The 18950-nt window shown below is 20.1% G+C and overlaps 2 protein-coding genes across 2 annotated transcripts in view; both read left to right on the forward strand. All coding sequences in view use genetic code 6, as the record gives it.

Moving 5' to 3' along the window:
- Positions 1-14902, forward strand: part of TTHERM_001170561 (kinase domain protein) — a 20715-nt gene extending 5813 nt beyond the window's left edge. Inside the window, exons 13-42 of the mRNA XM_012795483.1 lie at positions 1-127; positions 514-602; positions 974-1063; positions 1420-1509; positions 1872-1961; positions 2321-2410; positions 2768-2857; positions 3253-3342; positions 3698-3787; positions 4146-4235; positions 4638-4727; positions 4945-5034; positions 5394-5483; positions 5870-5959; positions 7965-8054; positions 8326-8415; positions 8677-8766; positions 8816-8905; positions 8957-9034; positions 11070-11159; positions 11445-11534; positions 11795-11884; positions 12157-12237; positions 12539-12619; positions 12901-12990; positions 13279-13362; positions 13602-13691; positions 13971-14060; positions 14342-14431; positions 14665-14902. The exon at positions 1-127 is cut by the window's left edge and continues 170 nt beyond it. Coding sequence (XP_012650937.1) covers positions 1-127; positions 514-602; positions 974-1063; positions 1420-1509; positions 1872-1961; positions 2321-2410; positions 2768-2857; positions 3253-3342; positions 3698-3787; positions 4146-4235; positions 4638-4727; positions 4945-5034; positions 5394-5483; positions 5870-5959; positions 7965-8054; positions 8326-8415; positions 8677-8766; positions 8816-8905; positions 8957-9034; positions 11070-11159; positions 11445-11534; positions 11795-11884; positions 12157-12237; positions 12539-12619; positions 12901-12990; positions 13279-13362; positions 13602-13691; positions 13971-14060; positions 14342-14431; positions 14665-14764 — 2710 coding nt within the window. The 3' untranslated portion in view covers positions 14765-14902. The remainder of the gene's footprint in view (positions 128-513; positions 603-973; positions 1064-1419; positions 1510-1871; positions 1962-2320; positions 2411-2767; positions 2858-3252; positions 3343-3697; positions 3788-4145; positions 4236-4637; positions 4728-4944; positions 5035-5393; positions 5484-5869; positions 5960-7964; positions 8055-8325; positions 8416-8676; positions 8767-8815; positions 8906-8956; positions 9035-11069; positions 11160-11444; positions 11535-11794; positions 11885-12156; positions 12238-12538; positions 12620-12900; positions 12991-13278; positions 13363-13601; positions 13692-13970; positions 14061-14341; positions 14432-14664) is intronic.
- Positions 14903-15217: 315 nt separating this feature from the next.
- On the forward strand, positions 15218-18110 carry TTHERM_001170572 (cyclic nucleotide-binding domain protein; the record flags this gene model as incomplete). Its single annotated transcript, XM_012795484.1, has 9 exons — positions 15218-15256; positions 15314-15363; positions 15864-15953; positions 16259-16348; positions 16673-16762; positions 16917-17006; positions 17286-17375; positions 17638-17727; positions 17996-18110. 9 exons carry the CDS (start codon positions 15218-15220, stop codon positions 18108-18110), a joined length of 744 nt encoding a protein of 247 aa, XP_012650938.1.
- Between the last annotated feature and the right edge of the window lie 840 nt (positions 18111-18950).

Genomic DNA, 18950 nt, shown 5'->3' on the forward strand with positions numbered 1-18950 from the left:
TCCTTTCTCCTCCAATTTATTTTATTAATTCATTATTTATTCTTACCTTTAAAGGGAAAATAGTATTAGGTGCATAGGAGTGCAAAAGATTTAGGCACAGGAATAGCGTAGTGCAAGAATATCACAAGTTTGACACTTGATTTAAGGTAAAAACTTAATTTATTGATTGATAAAGCAAGAAATTTTGAAAAAATTGATTATTTTGTTGATTTACGCTTTTCACTTACTTAGTGATTAGCTAATTAAGTCACTTCGTTAGTAAGCAAGTTAGTTAGTTATTTATTGTTTTATTAGATTGCTTTTTTAATTACTTACTTACAGACTGACTTACTTACTTACTCCTCAAATAAAAAATAATCAATTTGTTAACTTACTTACTTACTTAGTTAGTTAGTTAGTTACTTACTCCTTCAAAAACAAACGAAGATACTAACAAAACCAACAATCTTTTTTTACAATCCTTTCTCCTCCAAATTTATTTTCTTAATTCATTATTTATTCTTATATTTAAAGTGTAATAGTATTGGTGCATAGGGTGCAAAAGATTTAGGCACAGGAATAGCGTAGTGCAAGAATATCACAAGTTTGACACTTGATTTAAGGTAAAAACTTAATTTATTGATTGATAAAGCAAGAAATTTTGAAAAAATTGATTATTTTGTTGATTTACGCTTTTCACTTACTTAGTGATTAGCTAATTAAGTCACTTCGTTAGTAAGCAAGTTAGTTAGTTATTTATTGTTTTATTAGATTGCTTTTTTAATTACTTACTTACTTACAGACTGACTTACTTACTTACTCCTCAACTAAAAAATAATCAATTTGTTAACTTACTTACTTACTTAGTTAGTTAGTTAGTTACTTACTCCTTCAAAAACAAACGAAGATACTAACAAAACCAACAATCTTTTTTTACAATCCTTTCTCCTCCAAATTTATTTTCTTAATTTATTATTTATTCTTATATTTAAAGGGATAATAGTATTGGTGAGGTGGGTGCAAAAGATTTAGGCACAGGAATAGCGTAGTGCAAGAATATCACAAGTTTGACACTTTAGTTATAGTAAAAACTTAATTTATTGATTGATAAAGCAAGAAATTTTGAAAAAATTGATTATTTTGTTGATTTACGCTTTTCACTCTTAGTGATTAGCTAATTAAGTCACTTCGTTAGTAAGCAAGTTAGTTAGTTATTTATTGTTTTTTAGATTGCTTTTTTAATTACTTACTTACTGAATTACTTACTTACTCCTCAAATAAAAAATAATCAATTTGTTAACTTACTTACTTACTTAGTTAGTTAGTTACTTACTCCTTCAAAAACAAACGAAGATACTAACAAAACCAACAATCTTTTTTTACAATCCTTTCTCCTACAAATTTATTTTCTTAATTCATTATTTATTCTTATATTTAAAGTCGTAATAGTATTGGTGCATAGGGTGCAAAAGATTTAGGCACAGAAATAGCGTAGTGCAAGAATATCACAAGTTTGACACTTGATTTATAGTAAAAACTTAATTTATTGATTGATAAAGCAAGAAATTTTGAAAAAATTGATTATTTTGTTGATTTACGCTTTTCACTTACTTAGTGATTAGCTAATTAAGTCACTTCGTTAGTAAGCAAGTTAGTTAGTTATTTATTGTTTTATTAGATTGCTTTTTTAATTACTTACTTACTTACAGACTGACTTACTTACTTACTCCTCAAATAAAAATAATCAATTTGTTAACTTACTTACTTAGTTAGTTAGTTACTTACTCCTTCAAAAACAAACGATGATACTAACAAAACCAACAATCTTTTTTTACAATCCTTTCTCCTCCAAATTTATTTTCTTAATTCATTATTTATTCTTATATTTAAAGTTGTAATAGTATTGGTGCATAGGGTGCAAAAGATTTAGGCACAGGAATAGCGTAGTGCTAGAATATCACAAGTTTGACACTTGATTTAAGGTAAAAACTTAATTTATTGATTGATAAACCAAGAAATTTTGAAAAAATTGATTATTTTGTTGATTTACGCTTTTCACTTACTTAGTGATTAGCTAATTAAGTCACTTCGTTAGTAAGCAAGTTAGTTAGTTATTTATTGTTTTATTAGATTGCTTTTTTAATTACTTACTTACAGACTGACTTACTTACTTACTCCTCAACTAAAAAATAATCAATTTGTTAACTTACTTAGTTAGTTAGTTAGTTACTTACTCCTTCAAAAACAAATGAAGATACTAACAAAACCAACAATCTTTTTTTACAATCCTTTCTCCTCCAAATTTATTTTCTTAATTCATTATTTATTCTTATATTTAAAGTGGAAATATTATTGGTCATGTGGGTGCAAAATATTTAGGCTTAGGAATAGCGTAGTGCAAGAATATCACAAGTTTGACACTTAGTTTAAGGTAAAAACTTAATTTATTGATTGATAAAGCAAGAAATTTTGAAAAAATTGATTATTTGTTGATTTACGCTTTTCACTTACTTAGTGATTAGCTAATTAAGTCACTTCGTTAGTAAGCAAGTTAGTTAGTTATTTATTGTTTTTTAGATTGCTTTTTTAATTACTTAATTACTGAATTACTTACTTACTCCTCAAATAAAAAATAATCAATTTGTTAACTTACTTACTTACTTAGTTAGTTAGTTACTTACTCCTTCAAAAACAAATGAAGATACTAACAAAACCAATAATCATTTTTTACAATCCTTTCTCCTCCAAATTTATTTTCTTAATTCATTATTTATTCTTATATTTAAAGCTTTAATAGTATTGGTGATGTGGGTGCAAAATATTTAGGCTTAGGAATAGCGTAGTGCAAGAATATCACAAGTTTGACACTTGGTTTATAGTAAAAACTTAATTTATTGATTGAAAAAGCAAGAAATTTTGAAAAAATTGATTATTTTGTTGATTTACGCTTTTCACTTACTTAGTGATTAGCTAATTAAGTCACTTCGTTAGTAAGCAAGTTAGTTAGTTATTAATTGTTTTATTAGATTGCTTTTTTAATTACTTACTTACTGACTTACTTACTTACTTACTTACTTACTTACTTACTTACTTACTTACTTACTCCTCAACTAAAAAATAATCAATTTGTTAACTTACTTACTTAGTTAGTTACTTAGTTACTTACTCCTTCAAAAACAAACGAAGATACTAACAAAACCAACAATCTTTTTTTACAATCCTTTCTCCTCCAAATTTATTTTCTTAATTCATTATTTATTCTTATATTTAAAGGGGAAATAGTATTGGTGCATAGGGTGCAAAAGATTTAGGCACAGGAATAGCGTAGTGCAAGAATATCACAAGTTTGACACTTTAGTTATAGTAAAAACTTAATTTATTGATTGATAAAGCAAGAAATTTTGAAAAAATTGATTATTTTGTTGATTTACGCTTTTCACTTACTTAGTGATTAGCTAATTAAGTCACTTCGTTAGTAAGCAAGTTAGTTAGTTATTTATTGTTTTATTAGATTGATTTTTAAATTACTTACTTACTTACTGACTTACTTACTCCTCAACTAAAAAATAATCAATTTGTTAACTTACTTACTTAGTTAGTTAGCTACATACTCCTTTAAAAACAAATGAAGATACTAACAAAACCAACAATCTTTTTTTACAATCCTTTCTCCTCCAAATTTATTTTCTTAATTCATTATTTATTCTTATATTTAAAGCTATAATAGTATTGGTGCATAGGGTGCAAAAGATTTAGGCACAGGAATAGCGTAGTGCTAGAATATCACAAATTTGACACTTGATTTAAGGTAAAAACTTAATTTATTGATTGATAAAGCAAGAAATTTTGAAAAATTGATTATTTTGTTGATTTACGCTTTTCACTTACTTAGTGATTAGCTAATTAAGTCACTTCGTTAGTAAGCAAGTTAGTTAGTTATTTATTGTTTTATTAGATTGCTTTTTTAATTACTTACTTACAGACTGACTTACTTACTTACTCCTCAAATAAAAAATAATCAATTTGTTAACTTACTTACTTAGTTAGTTAGTTACTTACTCCTTCAAAAACAAACGAAGATACTAACAAAACCAACAATCTTTTTTTACAATCCTTTCTCCTCCAAATTTATTTTCTTAATTCATTATTTATTCTTATATTTAAAGGGAAAATAGTATTGGTGCATAAGGTGCAAAAGATTTAGGCACAGGAATAGCGTAGTGCAAGAATATCACAAGTTTGACACTTGATTTATAGTAAAAACTTAATTTATTGATTGATAAACAAGAAATTTTGAAAAAATTGATTATTTTGTTGATTTACGCTTTTCACTTACTTAGTGATTAGCTAATTAAGTCACTTCGTTAGTAAGCAAGTTAGTTAGTTATTTATTGTTTTATTAGATTGCTTTTTTAATTACTTACTTACTTACTTACTTACTTACTTACTTACTTACTTACTTACTTACAGACTGACTTACTTACTTACTCCTCAACTAAAAAATAATCAATTTGTTAACTTACTTACTTAGTTAGTTACTTAGTTACTTACTCCTTCAAAAACAAACGAAGATACTAACAAAACCAACAATCTTTTTTTACAATCCTTTCTCCTCCAAATTTATTTTCTTAATTCATTATTTATTCTTATATTTAAAGTTGTAATAGTATTGGTGCATAGGGTGCAAAAGATTTAGGCACAGGAATAGCGTAGTGCAAGAATATCACAAGTTTGACACTTGATTTAAGGTAAAAACTTAATTTATTGATTGATAAAGCAAGAAATTTTGAAAAAATTGATTATTTTGTTGATTTACGCTTTTCACTTACTTAGTGATTAGCTAATTAAGTCACTTCGTTAGTAAGCAAGTTAGTTAGTTATTTATTGTTTTCAACAATCTTTTTTTACAATCCTTTCTCCTCCAAATTTATTTTCTTAATTCATTATTTATTCTTATATGTAAAGGCAAAATAGTATTGGTGCATAGGGTGCAGAAGATTTAGGCACAAGAATAGCGTAGTGCAAGAATATCACAAGTTTGACACTTGATTTATAGTAAAAACTTAATTTATAGATTGATAAAGCAAGAAATTTTGAAAAAATTGATTATTTTGTTGATTTACGCTTTTCACTTACTTAGTGATTAGCTAATTAAGTCACTTCGTTAGTAAGCAAGTTAGTTAGTTATTTATTGTTTTATAAGATTGCTTTTTTAATTACTTACTTACAGACTGACTTACTTACTTACTCCTCAAATAAAAAATAATCAATTTGTTAACTTACTTACTTAGTTAGTTAGTTACTTACTCCTTCAAAATCAAACGAAGATACTAACAAAACCAACAATCTTTTTTTGCAATCCTTTCTCCTCCAAATTTATTTTCTTAATTCATTATTTATTCTTATATTTAAAGGGTAAATAGTATTGGTGCATAGGGTGCAAAAGATTTAGGCACAGGAATAGCGTAGTGCAAGAATATCACAAGTTTGACACTTGATTTAAGGTAAAAACTTAATTTATTGATTGATAAAGCAAGAAATTTTGAAAAAATTGATTATTTTGTTGATTTACGCTTTTCACTTACTTAGTGATTAGCTAATTAAGTCACTTCGTTAGTAAGCAAGTTAATTAGTTATTTATTGTTTTATTAGATTGCTTTTTTAATTACTTACTTACAGACTGACTTACTTACTTACTCCTCAACTAAAAAATAATCAATTTGTTAACTTACTTACTTAGTTAGTTAGTTAGTTAGTTAGTTAGTTAGTTAGTTAGTTACTTACTCCTTCAAAAACAAACGAAGATACTAACAAAACCAACAATCTTTTTTACAATCCTTTCTCCTCCAAATTTATTTTCTTAATTCATTATTTATTCTTATATTTAAAGGTCTAATCGTATTGGTGATGTGGGTGCAAAAGATTTAGGCACAGGAATAGCGTAGTTGAAGAATATCACAAGTTTGACACTTGATTTATAGTAAAAACTTAATTTATTGATTGATAAAACAAGAAATTTTGAAAAAATTGATTATTTTGTTAATTTACTTTTACTTAATTAGCTTATAAATTTAAAATAAATGTATTTATTTACAAATAAATTAAAAATAATAATTTTAATATGGAAAAAATTATTTTATTAAATATATTTAAAACAAGTTATTTGATAAAGATACATTTAATATATTAAAACTAATAGAGGCAATCATATTTCTCAATTAAAAAAAAAATTCGAAGAAATGATAAGAGATCAATTAAAAAAATAAGAAATAGAAGTAAAATTAATAAGACAAAAAAATTATTTAAATATTTATATTTAAAAATAAGATAAACATATATTTGTGATGGACTTATATATACTAATTAATTAAAATTAAAATAAAATTTTTTTAGTGACTAATAAATTATATGTACATTTTTAGTAAATTTAATTGAATGTGATTAAATACCATAATTTAACTTAGTGAAAATCAATTTAAATAATGAATTCAATAAATAAATAATGATAATTCTAGGTAAAATGACATAGAAATAATTGAGCAATAATATAAACATAAAACAAATATTTGTTTAAAGATTTTAGACATTTTTAAATAAATTTGGATATATTGTAATAGAAGAAAACTAAATTTTATTTTAAATACATAGACAATGGATACTGTATTTGATTTTTAATAACAAAACATCTGTTTCTAACTTAAATTTTTAGATACACCCTCTTAATTCTATAAACATTTTAATTACAAAAAATATTCAATTTTAGAAAACAAAATTTTTACACTAAGAAAATAAATTATCTCTTTATTAATAAAAAAGAAAATTGGATTTAAATAAATGCCTTTTTAATTTTAGATAGGCTAAATAACTAAGTATCCTTTAATTTTATAGTTTAAATTAATAATCTGATCCTTAAATTTTTTAAAACCATGTTATTGATGATTATTCCATTTTTCTTAAAGAGTAAAAGTTGTCTATTAAGTTTTATGTTAAACCAATTTTTATTTAGTCTATTTAAATATTTCTAGTTGGTCTAGCCACTGATATTTATAAATACACAATTAATTTTTCAGATCTTTGAATTAATAAATAGATAAACTATTAAAATATTCATTTTTGTATAAAAAAACCTATGTAATTTTGTTTCTTTTTCATATTATTTTTAATTAACTGATTTTTAAATATTTTTTAGAATAACTCTCTATTCATATTTACATTTTGCTTCGCAATTTCCGGATTAAATTTTACAAGGATTAATTTATTTAAACAATAATTTAAAGCCAAACTTTTTAAGTATATGCAAAAGTATCTCTTAAATAAATTAGATAACAGTAAATTTAAATTGCTTTTAACAGAAATTTAAGTTAGTAAATAAGTAAATAAATAATTAATTAATTAACTAAGTAGATCATTATAAAAGGTATAATAAATAAATGGAAGAATAAAACAACAAATTTACCAGTTTGAATGACGTATTTATTATCTATCTATAGCTTTTACTTTAAAAATGCATAAAATTTTATTAAAAGTTTATAAAATCTGACAAGACAGGTTTTACTCATGTTTAATTATTTTTTGGGTAAACTTTACATTTTACTATTATTTATTTATAGATTTACAACTAAAACGTCTTATAGTTATATTTAATTTTAGCTTTTTTTAAGAAATATTTCTAACAAATAACTTACTCTTTTTTTATTCTAAATAGTGATTAAGTTTTTGATTAGGAACAGTTTTGTTAATTTGCATCATAGTTAATAGTTTGTACAAAAATTAAACACTTACAGCTATTTCTAAAGTAAGAAACATACCTTTAAACTTTTATTTAAATATTTAATAATTATTTTCTGTTACAAATTGAATTGAGAAATATTATCACAAAATATTTTTTAATTAATTTTTTCTTTTAGAATAACTAAAATTAATATAAATGCACTAATAAATAATAGATTAATTAAAAATATTTTTATAAATAAATAAAATAGAAGTTATCAAAATTTAGGAGATGAAGGAGCTTTCGAATTAGGAAAGGCTTTAAGTAATTTATAGGAATTGTCTTATTTAAAGCTAATTCTTTTGTAAGTACATTTAATCTTTCATTCTTATTAAAAAATAAAAAAATACTAAATATGAGTGTTGCACTATCTTCACAAATAATTACACATGCATAATAATTTGACTAAAAATACTAGGGATAGACCGAATATTCTGTTTGATCAAATATGTTTATTGCTGAGATATGGATCTTAACATAGTCGGGTAGGACTTGACAACTTTTTGAAACATACTATATTTAATTTATTTATGCCAATAAATTCTTCACAAATATTTTATTAAAAATTATGCAAGAAACAATTAAATAGGTGATGAAGGAGCTTAGGCAATCAGTTTAGCTTTTAGATAATGCAAAAATATTGCAGATTTAAGATTTTTCTTTAAGTAAATTAACTATTCAAAATATTTACTATCTATTTTTCTCAGTTTTTACACTCAATGATTGATTATTTGATTAATAATTAACGATTTAAAAATTACTGAGCTGGAAAATAAATTTATTTATCTATTATAAAAATATTCAATAAATATTAATATTGGATGGATTGTTTTTATGTATTTTATTTAAGAGAATATTTATTTTTCAAATAAACTTTAATTATTGATTAATTTATTTTAATATGATTTTTTTTAAAATATTTAAAGCAAAAACAAAGTTAGTGATATAGGAATATCTGCTATTACTTAAGGAATAAGCCTTTGTATCTCAATTGAATCTTTATGTCTGAGTTTATAGTATATATTTTAAAAAACATTTGAATACTAATATAAACAAAACTAATAGGGAGAATAATTTAACAGAGGATGGATATCATATTCTTGGTTAAGGTATTGCAAGTATACCAAAATTAACTTCTTTCTAAGCTTGGATTAAGTAAAATTAAATTCATTTTTAAAACTTCCTAGAAAATTTATATAATTTAAGAGGAGAATATGAGTATTATTTGAATTCAAAAGAAATCATCAACTGTAAAAATATAAAAGAGTTGGTCCTTTATCTTTAGTAAAGATTTTATTTTTTAAAATTTATCTAAAAAATTATCTAAATGAGCTTATTCAACTTATTACAATTAAATAAAATATTAATTAATTAGCTTAAAAATTTCTTTCTTTTGATTTTTGATTTTTGTAAATAATTTTTAATTAATTTTTTAACTGCAAATAAAGTAGTTGCAATACAAAAAGAGAAAAGGTTGAGCTTAAAATTAAAGCTCTTAAAATAATCAGGCTAGTCAAATTAAATGTTTTTTACTGACTAAATTAAAATAATAAATTTAAAATTTATTAACTAAATTTAAAATTTATTAACTAAATTTCTGTTTTAAAAGAAAACATAATATGAATGTAAAATAATTTATATTTTGTTTTATATTTTCTCAAAAATTGTGCTTTTAGTAAAAATTTAGAATTTAAAAAATAAGATAAAAATTAAATTATTATATTTAATAGAAATATGTTAAAAATGAATTCTCTGACTGGAAATATTATTTCTATTAATTGCAAAATTAAAAATTTATTGTTTATTTTTCTTTTTAATTAATAAAAATTAAATTAAGCATTTTATTTAAAAACAAAATGGTAATTAATTCTTAAATTATTATAAATTAAAAAATTCATTCATTAATTTTACATCAGTTTGTTTCAAATTTAATTAAATAAACGAATTTAAATTAAAAATAAAATATGAAAAAAAAATTAATCTTTTAATTTTAATTTTATTCAATAAAAAGATTAATAACTGTCAATTCTCATTAATTAATAAAGTCCCTACCTCTTTTAAATTTTTGCTCAGCTTTTGGTGTTAATTAAAATATATATAAATCTATTCTTTAAGCGCTGTCATATTTAATAAAAAATTAGAGTAAATACCTTATTAATTTTAGATAGGTTATGCTAATTAATATTTAATTAAAATTAATTTAGACAGCTGTTTAGTTTTTAAATTTTACATCAGTTTGTTTCAAAGTTAATTAAATAAACGAATTTAAATTAAAAATAAAATATGAAAAGAAAATTAATCTTTTAATTTTAATTTTATTTTTATTCAATAAAAATATTAATCACTATCAATTCTCATTAATTAATAAAGTCCCTCCCTCTTTTAATTTTTTGCTCAGATTTTGGTGTATAAAAAGTTTTTAAACTCTTCGCTCTAATCTCATAAGGTTATACATACTAATTTGGGGTATATTTAATCTATAATTATTATTATTAATATTTTAAATAAATAAATTTTCAATTTATTAATAATTTTATTTTACAAATAGAAATCATCTTTTTTCATCAATTCATTTTTATAAAAGCAATTATTTTTGCAGTTAATTATATAAATTCATATAATTTCTTTTTTCTTTTTATTCAATTAATTGCGATTCCATATTCTTGAGGGAAAAAAATAAATGATATAATAGATTAAATATTACGAAGAATTAGAAGAAGTAATTATTTATTTTATTATCTATATACTTTAAATTTACTATTATTAATATAAAAAGTTTTTAAACTCTTCGCTCTAGTCTCATAAGGTTATCCATATTAATTTGGGGTATATTTAATCTATTATTATTATTAATATTTTGAATACATTTAATTTTCAATTTATTAATAATTTTATTTTTCTAATAGAAATGATCTACATTCATCAATTCATTTTTATTAAAGCAATTATTTTTACAGTTATTTATTTATTTCCATTTATTTTTCAACTTTTAGTATTCATTATCGATTTTTTATTATTTGATATCTTTTATTGATTTTTTCTTCTAAAACTTCTACTTGATAAAAGCAATTCATTTGTTTTAGATTGCGATTTAGTTAAGTTAGTTATAAAATGAATTTAAAACAATAAAACTCTTTTAATTATATAGCTTTTTACTTGATTCATTTATATTTTTATTATTTATTGTGTTTGTATTTTTTTCTTCTATTTTTCTTAATTTAATTCATTTTTTTATTTTCAACTTTTGCTTTGATTATCAATTAATTCATTTTTCCTTTTAACTCATTATATATTTTTTCTTCAATATATATTTCAAAAGCAATAGTTAAATTGGTAATAAAGGTATATTAGGCTTAGGTATTGCTTTAGCAAATTGCACTAATCTCTCAAATTTGAAGCTTGATCTTACGTAAAACCAGTTTATTTGTTTTGGATTATGATATATTTTAATATAAAATGAATTTAAAACAATATAATTTTTTTAATTTGCTTAATAGCTTTTTATTTGATTTATTTTTTATTATACTTGCACTTGTGCTTTTTTTCAACCTTTGTTAATTTAACCATTTTTTATTTTCAACATTTACTTTTATTATTAATTAATTAATATCCTATTATTTTATATTTTATCATCATTTTTCATTCTAACTAGCTAATTAATCAATAAAAAACTTTTTCTTTAATATTTCAAAAGCCATAATTCAATTGGTCAGAAAGGCTCAAAACTCTTATGTATTGCTTTAGCAAATTGCATTAATCTCTCAAAGTTAATACTTGGTCTTAGGTAAAAATAGTTTAATTGATTTGGATTATGATATTTTTTAATATAAAAATGAATTTAAAACAATATAACTTTTTTAATTAGTTTATTAGATATTTATTGTATTTATTGCACTCGTGCTATTTTTCTTTTATTTATCTTTCTTAATTTAACCATTTTTATTTTTAATTTTTGCTTTTATTATTAATTAATTCTAATTATTTCAGATTTTTTGATTCTTACTAATTAACTAATAATATATTTTTTCTTCTAAATTTAAAAAGTTTGAATAGAATTGTGGATTAAGGTGCATCAGATATAGTTTCTGCTTTAGCAAAGTGTAATAAACTATCAAATTTGAAACTTGATTTTAGGTGAAAATAGCTTATTTTTTATAGATTTTTATATTCTTTAATATAAAAATAAAAAGCAAATAAATTCTTTTAACTTGTTTATTAGCTTTTTATTTTTTTTTCATTTTACTTTTATTTTTTTAAATCTTTTTTAATTTAATTCATTTTTTTATCTTCAACTTTTTCTTTTATTATGAATCAATCAATTCATTTCTTTTTATTAAAATAAATTTTTTTCTTCATTTTTCATTGTAACTAAAGAACTAATTATCTTTTCTTTTATATTTAAAAAGTTATAATTAGTTGGAAAATGTTTATGTAGATTTTGCTTTAGCAAATTTAACAAATCTCTCAAATTTGACGCTTAATTTTCAGTAAAAATACTTTATTTGTTTTGGATTGTGATATTTTTTAATATAAAAACGAAATTAAAACAAAAAAACTCTTTTAATTTGCTTATTAGCTTTTTATTTGATTTATTTTTCTTTATTTTTTTTATTAATATTGTCTTTTTTTTTCTCTATCTTTCTTAATTTATCTCATTTTTATTTTCAACTTTTGCTTTTATTATTTATTTATTTATTTATTTATTTATTCATTTTTTATTATTTCAGATTTTTTCTCCATTTTTCCTTCTAACTAACTAACTAATTAATAACTTCAATATTTAAAAAGTGAAAATATAATATGTTATACTGACATAGGTTATGCTTTAACAAATTGCACTAATCTCAAAAATTTGAAACTTGATCTTAGGTAAAAATAGTTTATTTGTTATTGATTGTGATATTTTTTAATATAAAAATAAAAAGCAATATAACTCTTTTAATTTGTTTATTTGCTTTTTATTTTATTTATTTTTTAATTGTAGTTGTTTTTTTTTCTTCTATGTTTTTTAATTTAATTCATTTTTTTAATTTCAATTTTTTTCTTTTATTATTAATTAATTATTTTCAAATTATTAAAAAATATTCTTTCTTCATTTTTCATCCTAACTAATGAATTATTTATTTATTTTTTCTTTTATATTTAAAAAGTTACAATAATTTAGGAAGTAATGATGTATCAAACATAGGGTCTGCTTTAGAAAATTTAACTAATCTCTCAAAATTGACACTTAATCTTCGGTAAAAATAGTTTATTTATTTTTGATTGTGTTATTTTTTTCATATAAAAATGAATTTAAAACAATAACAAACACTATTTTAATTTGTTTACTAATTTTATATTTTATTTATTTATTTTTCTATTTCTTTTTTATTGTAATTGTCATTTTTTTTCTGGATTTCCTAATTTAGCTAATTTTTCTTTTCAACTTTTGCTTTTATTATTTATTTAATAATTTCTTTTTATTTCATATTTTTTCTTCATTTTTCCTTTTAACTAACAAATTAATAACTTCAACATTTAAAAAGTAACAATAAATTTTATGATGCATCAAAATTAGGCTCTTCTTTAGCAAAATGCACTAATCTCTCAAATTTATCACTTAATCTTAGGTAAAAACAATTTATTTGTTTTGGATTATTATATTTTTTAATATAAAAATGAATTTAGAACAATAAAACTCTTTTTATTTTGTTTTTAGCATTTTATTTTATTTATTTATCTTTTCTTACTTGCGTTTTTTTTTCTTTATTAATTTTTTATTTTCAAATTTTGCTTTTATTTATTAATTTATTTCTTAATATTTAATTTTTTTTTCTTCATTTTTTCCCTTTTTTTCAATGATCAAAAGTGCCACTGAAATTAGTTAATAAGGAGCAATAGAATTAGGTAAAGATTTAGCAAATTGCCATAAACTCTCAAATTTGACCCTTAAACTTCGGTAAAAACAGTATATTTATTTTGGTCTGTCATTTTAATATTATTAAAATGAATTTATAGCAATAAAATTCGTTTAATTTGTTTATTATCTTTTTATTTTATTTATTTATTTTTCTTTTTTATTTTACTTGTTTTTTTTTCCTTTTATCTTTCATAATTAAACTAATATTTTATTTTAAACTTTTGCTTTTTTTCATTAATTAATTTCTTATTAATTCCTTTTTTCTTTATTTTTCCTTCTAACTAACTAATTAATTAATTATCTTCAATATTTCAAAAGTAGTAATGAAATTTTGGACACATGTGCATTAGACTTAGGTTCTGCTTTAGCTAATTGCACTAATCTCTCAAATTTGACACTTGATCTTTAGTAAAAACAGTTTATTTGTTTTGGATTATGATATTTTTATTTATAAAATGAATTTAAAAAAACATAATTCTTTTAATTTGTTTATTAGCTTTTCATTTTATTTATTTTTCTTTTTGGATTTTATTGTACTTGCTTTATTTTCTTCTTAAGTTTAACTCCTATTTTCAATCAAATATTTCTTTTATTATTAATTCATTTATTATTATTTAAACATATTTTTTCTTCATTTTTCCTTTTAACTAAGTAATAAATTATATATTTTTTCTTGGATATTTAAAAAGTAATAATTCAATTTATGACAAAGGTGCATTAGACTTAGTTTCTTCTTTAGCAAATTTAACTAATATCTCGAATTTGACACTTGATCTTCGGTAAAAACAGTTTATTTGTTTTGAATTATGATATCTTTAATATAACATTTGTTTTGAATTATGATATCTTTAATATAAAATGAATTTAAAACAATAAAATTCTTATAATTTGTTTATTTTATTAGCTTTTTATTTTATATATTTTTATTTTTCTTTTTTTTTGTACTATTTTTATTTTAAATATAAATTTTAATTAAAAAAGTTTATTCTATTTAATTTATTTTAATTTAAAGCAATAGTAAAAAATAAATCAATAAGTCATAATAATCATTGAAATTAAAAAGAAAGTGTTTAAAATTAAAAAGATTAGTTGCTTTTAAAATCTAATTCTGATGATAAAAAGTGGTGAAAAAAGAATGAATGAATAAATATTTGAGTAATAGAATATAATATGTTGTTTTAAATAATATTTTGTAATAAGATAATTTAGCCTAAAATATAGAAATATTTATTTTTATATATGAGTATGATACATACATATATGGTAAGTTAATAAATATCTTATTAAATTTAAAAAAATTTGTAAAAATTATTTATTTAAATGACTAGAATTTTTCTACATTTGACTCTACATCTCTAATTTCTACTATATTTTTAATTATGCATTTTAAATAGAAAAATTAAGATTAAATAATGAATGTTACACTAAATTTTTGTGATTTCTATTACGAAAAGCAAATTTATAAATTCATATAATTTATTTGTTCTTTTTATTGATCCACTTATAATTATTTAATTTTAATTAATTAATTACTTACTATTCAATATTTTTGAAAAAACAAATAAATGATATAATAGATTAAATATTACGAAGAATTATAAGAAGTAATTATTTATTTTTTTATCAATATAATTTAAATTTACTATTATTAATATTAAAAGTTTTTAAACTCTTCATTCTAATCTCATGAGGTCCTCCATATTAATTTGAGGTTATTTAATTTATTAATATTATTATTATTTTTAATATTTTGAATATATTTATTTTTCAATTTATTTATAATATTACTTTTCTAATAGAATTCATCTATATTCATCAATTTATTTTTATTAAAGCAATTATTTCTGCAGTTATTTATTTATTTTCACTTATTTTTCGTTTTCAATTTTTAGTATACATCATCCATTTTTTATTGTTTGATATCTTTTATTTATTTTTTTCCTTCTAACACTTTTACTTAATAAAATAAGTTTATTTGTTTTTGATTGTGACTTATTAAGTTAGTTATAAAAATGAATTTAAAACAATAAAACTCTTTTAATTATATAGCTTTTTACTTGATTCATTTCTCTTTTTATTATTTATTATACTTTTTGTTTTTTTTCTATTTTTCTTAATTTAATTCATTTTTTTATTTTTAAATTAATTCATTTCTTATTATTTCATTTTTCTTATAACTAATGATATATTTTTTCTTCAATATTTCAAAAGTAATCATTAAATTTACAACGAAGGTGTATCAGGCTTAGGTATTGCCTTAGCAAATTGCAATAATCTCTCAAATTTGACACTTGATCTTCAGTAAAAACAGTTTTTTTGTTTTAAATTATGATATTTATAAACATAAAAATGAATTTAAAACAATATAACTTTTTTAATTTGTTTATTAATTAGCTTTTTATTTGATTTATTTTTCTTTTTTATTTGAAAATGTACTTGTTCTTTTTTTTTTATCCTATCTTTCTTATTTTAACTCATGTTTTTATATACAAATTTTTTATTATTATCAATTAATTTCCTATTATTTCTTATTTTTTCATCATTTTTCATTCTAATTAACTAACTAAATAATATAAATTGTATATTTTTTCTACAAATTTAAAAAGTTAAAATAAAATTAGTGATACTGGTACATCTGAAATAGGTTCTGGCTTAGGAAAGTGCACTAATCTCTCAAATTTGACACTTGATCTTAGGTAAAAATAGTTTATTTGTTATAGATTGTGATATTCTATTATATAAAAATAAATAGTAATATAACTCTTTTGGTTTGTTTTTAAGCTTTTTATTTTGTTTATTTTTTTTTGGTATTGTGTTTTTTTTCTTCTTTCTTTCTTTCTTTCTTTCTTTCTTTCTTTCTTTCTTAATTTAGCTCATTTATTTTTTATATTTTAAACCTTTTCTTTTATTATTAATCAATGCATTTCATATTATTATAACATATTTTTCTTCATTTTTCATTCTAAATAACTAACTAACTAATTAATTTATTATTGATATTTTCATTCATACTTAAAAAGTTACAATTTATTAGATGAAACTTGTATATCATAATTAAGTTCAGCTTTAGCAAATTTAACTAATCTTTCAAATTTGACATTTAATATTCGGTAAAAACAGTTTATTTGTTTTGGATTGAGATCTATTTTAATATAAAAATGTATTTAAACAATAAAACAATTTGATTTGATTTATTCTCTTTATCTTTTTTATTGTAATTTTCTTTTTTTAACTAATTAATTAATAACTTCAATATTTAAAAAGTCAAAATTATATTGGAGCAATTGGTATATCAGGTTTAGGTTTAGCTATAGCAAATTGTATTAATCTCTCAAATTTGTCACTTAATCTTAGGTAAAAATAGTTTATTTGTTTTGGATTGTGATATTTTTTAATATAAAAAGAATTTAAAAAAATAAAACTCTGTTTGTTAAGTTGTTTATTTATTAACTTTTTATTTTATTTATTTTTTTCTTTTTAGTACTTGTGTTTTTTTTCTCTTCTATTTTTATCAATTTATTTATTTAATTCATTTTTTTGTTTTAAAATTTTGTTTTATTATTATGAGTTAATTCTTTCTTAATATTTCATATTTTTTCTTCATTTTTTCCTTTTTCTTCAATATTTCAAAAGTCTCACTTACATTGGTGAAAAAGGTGCACCAGGATTAGGTTTAGGTTTAGCAAATTGCACTAATCTCTCAAATTTAACCCTTGGTCTTCGGTAAAAGCAGTATTTGTTTTAAATTGAAATGAATCTTTTAATTTCTTTACTAGCTTTTTATTTTATTTATTATTTATCTTTCTTTCTTTTTGTAGATGTGTGCGTGTTTTTTTCTTCTTCTATCTTTCTAAATTTAACTCATAATATATTTCAGTTTTTAATTTTATTATTAATTAATTCATTTTTTATTATTTCATATTTTTGTTCATTTTTCTTTCTTTCTAACAAATTCATTTTTATTATTTCTTCAATATTTAAAAAGTTAGAATAAAATAGGTGCAATAGGTGCATCAGAATTAGGCTCTGCTTTAGCAAATTGCTCTAATCTCTCAAATTTGGCACTTGATTTTTAGTAAAAATTGTTTATTTGTTTGTTTCTATGTTAATTTAAAACAATATAACTATCCAGCCCTTTTAATTTGTTTATTAGATTTTTATTTGATTTGATTTTTTTCTTTTTATTTTACTTTTTTTCATCTTTCTTAATTTAACTATTTTTTTTATTTTCAACTTTTGTTTTATTTTTAATTTATTCATTTCTTATTTTTAAAACATTTTTTCTTCATTTTTCCTTTTAACTAACTAATTCATTGAAAATATTTTCTTCAATGTTTAAAAAGTTTCAATTAAATTGGTGACAAAGGTGTATCAGGCTTAGGTTCTGGTTTAGGAAATTGCACTAAACTCTCAAATTTGAAACTTAATCTTTAGTAAAAACAGTTTATTTGTAATTGATTGTGATATTTTCATTTATAAAATGAATTTATAACAATATAACTATATTAACTTTCTTGTTAATTTTCTTTTTATTTTGTTTATTTTTTCTTTTTAATTTTTATTGGGCTTATTTTTTTTTTCATGTTTAACTTATTTTTTATTTTAAAATATTGCTTTTTTTATTATTAATAAAAGCATTACTTATTATTTCTTCATTTTTCTTCATTTTTCCTTCTAAGTAACTAATTAATTATATATTTTTTCTTCAATATTTAAAAAGTTGGAATTTTATTGGTGAAATTGGTGTATCAGGCTTAGGTTCTTCTTTAGCAAATTTAACCAATCTCTCTAATTTGTATCTTGATCTTACGTAAAAATTTATTTGCTTTGAATTATATATTTTTTAATATAAAAGTGAAATTAAAACAATAAAACTCTTTTAAATTTTTTATTTGATTTATTTTTATTATTATTTTCTTTTTAAATATAAATTTTAATTTAAAAATTTTATTCTATTTAATTTATTTAAATAATTTATTCTATTTATAATAATAGTTATAACTAAATCTAAAACTCATAATAATAATTAAAATTAAAAAGCAAGTTTTTAAAATTAAAAAGATTAGTTATTTTTGAAATAAAATTCTGAGGATAAAAAGTGGTGATAAAAGGAAGAATAAATAAATTAAATATTTGAATAATAGAATATAATATGTTTTATTATTTTTATAATATTTTGTAATAAGATAATTTAACTTAAAATTTAAAAACAAAGACTAATTATTATTTTTATATAATCTGAAATTATTATCATGGTATTATTTATTTTTTTATATATTTATCTATCTATTATATTAC

The sequence above is a fragment of the Tetrahymena thermophila genome (genome assembly GCF_000189635.1).
Source record: "Tetrahymena thermophila SB210 genomic scaffold scf_8254812, whole genome shotgun sequence".
Lineage (NCBI taxonomy): Eukaryota > Ciliophora > Oligohymenophorea > Hymenostomatida > Tetrahymenidae > Tetrahymena > Tetrahymena thermophila.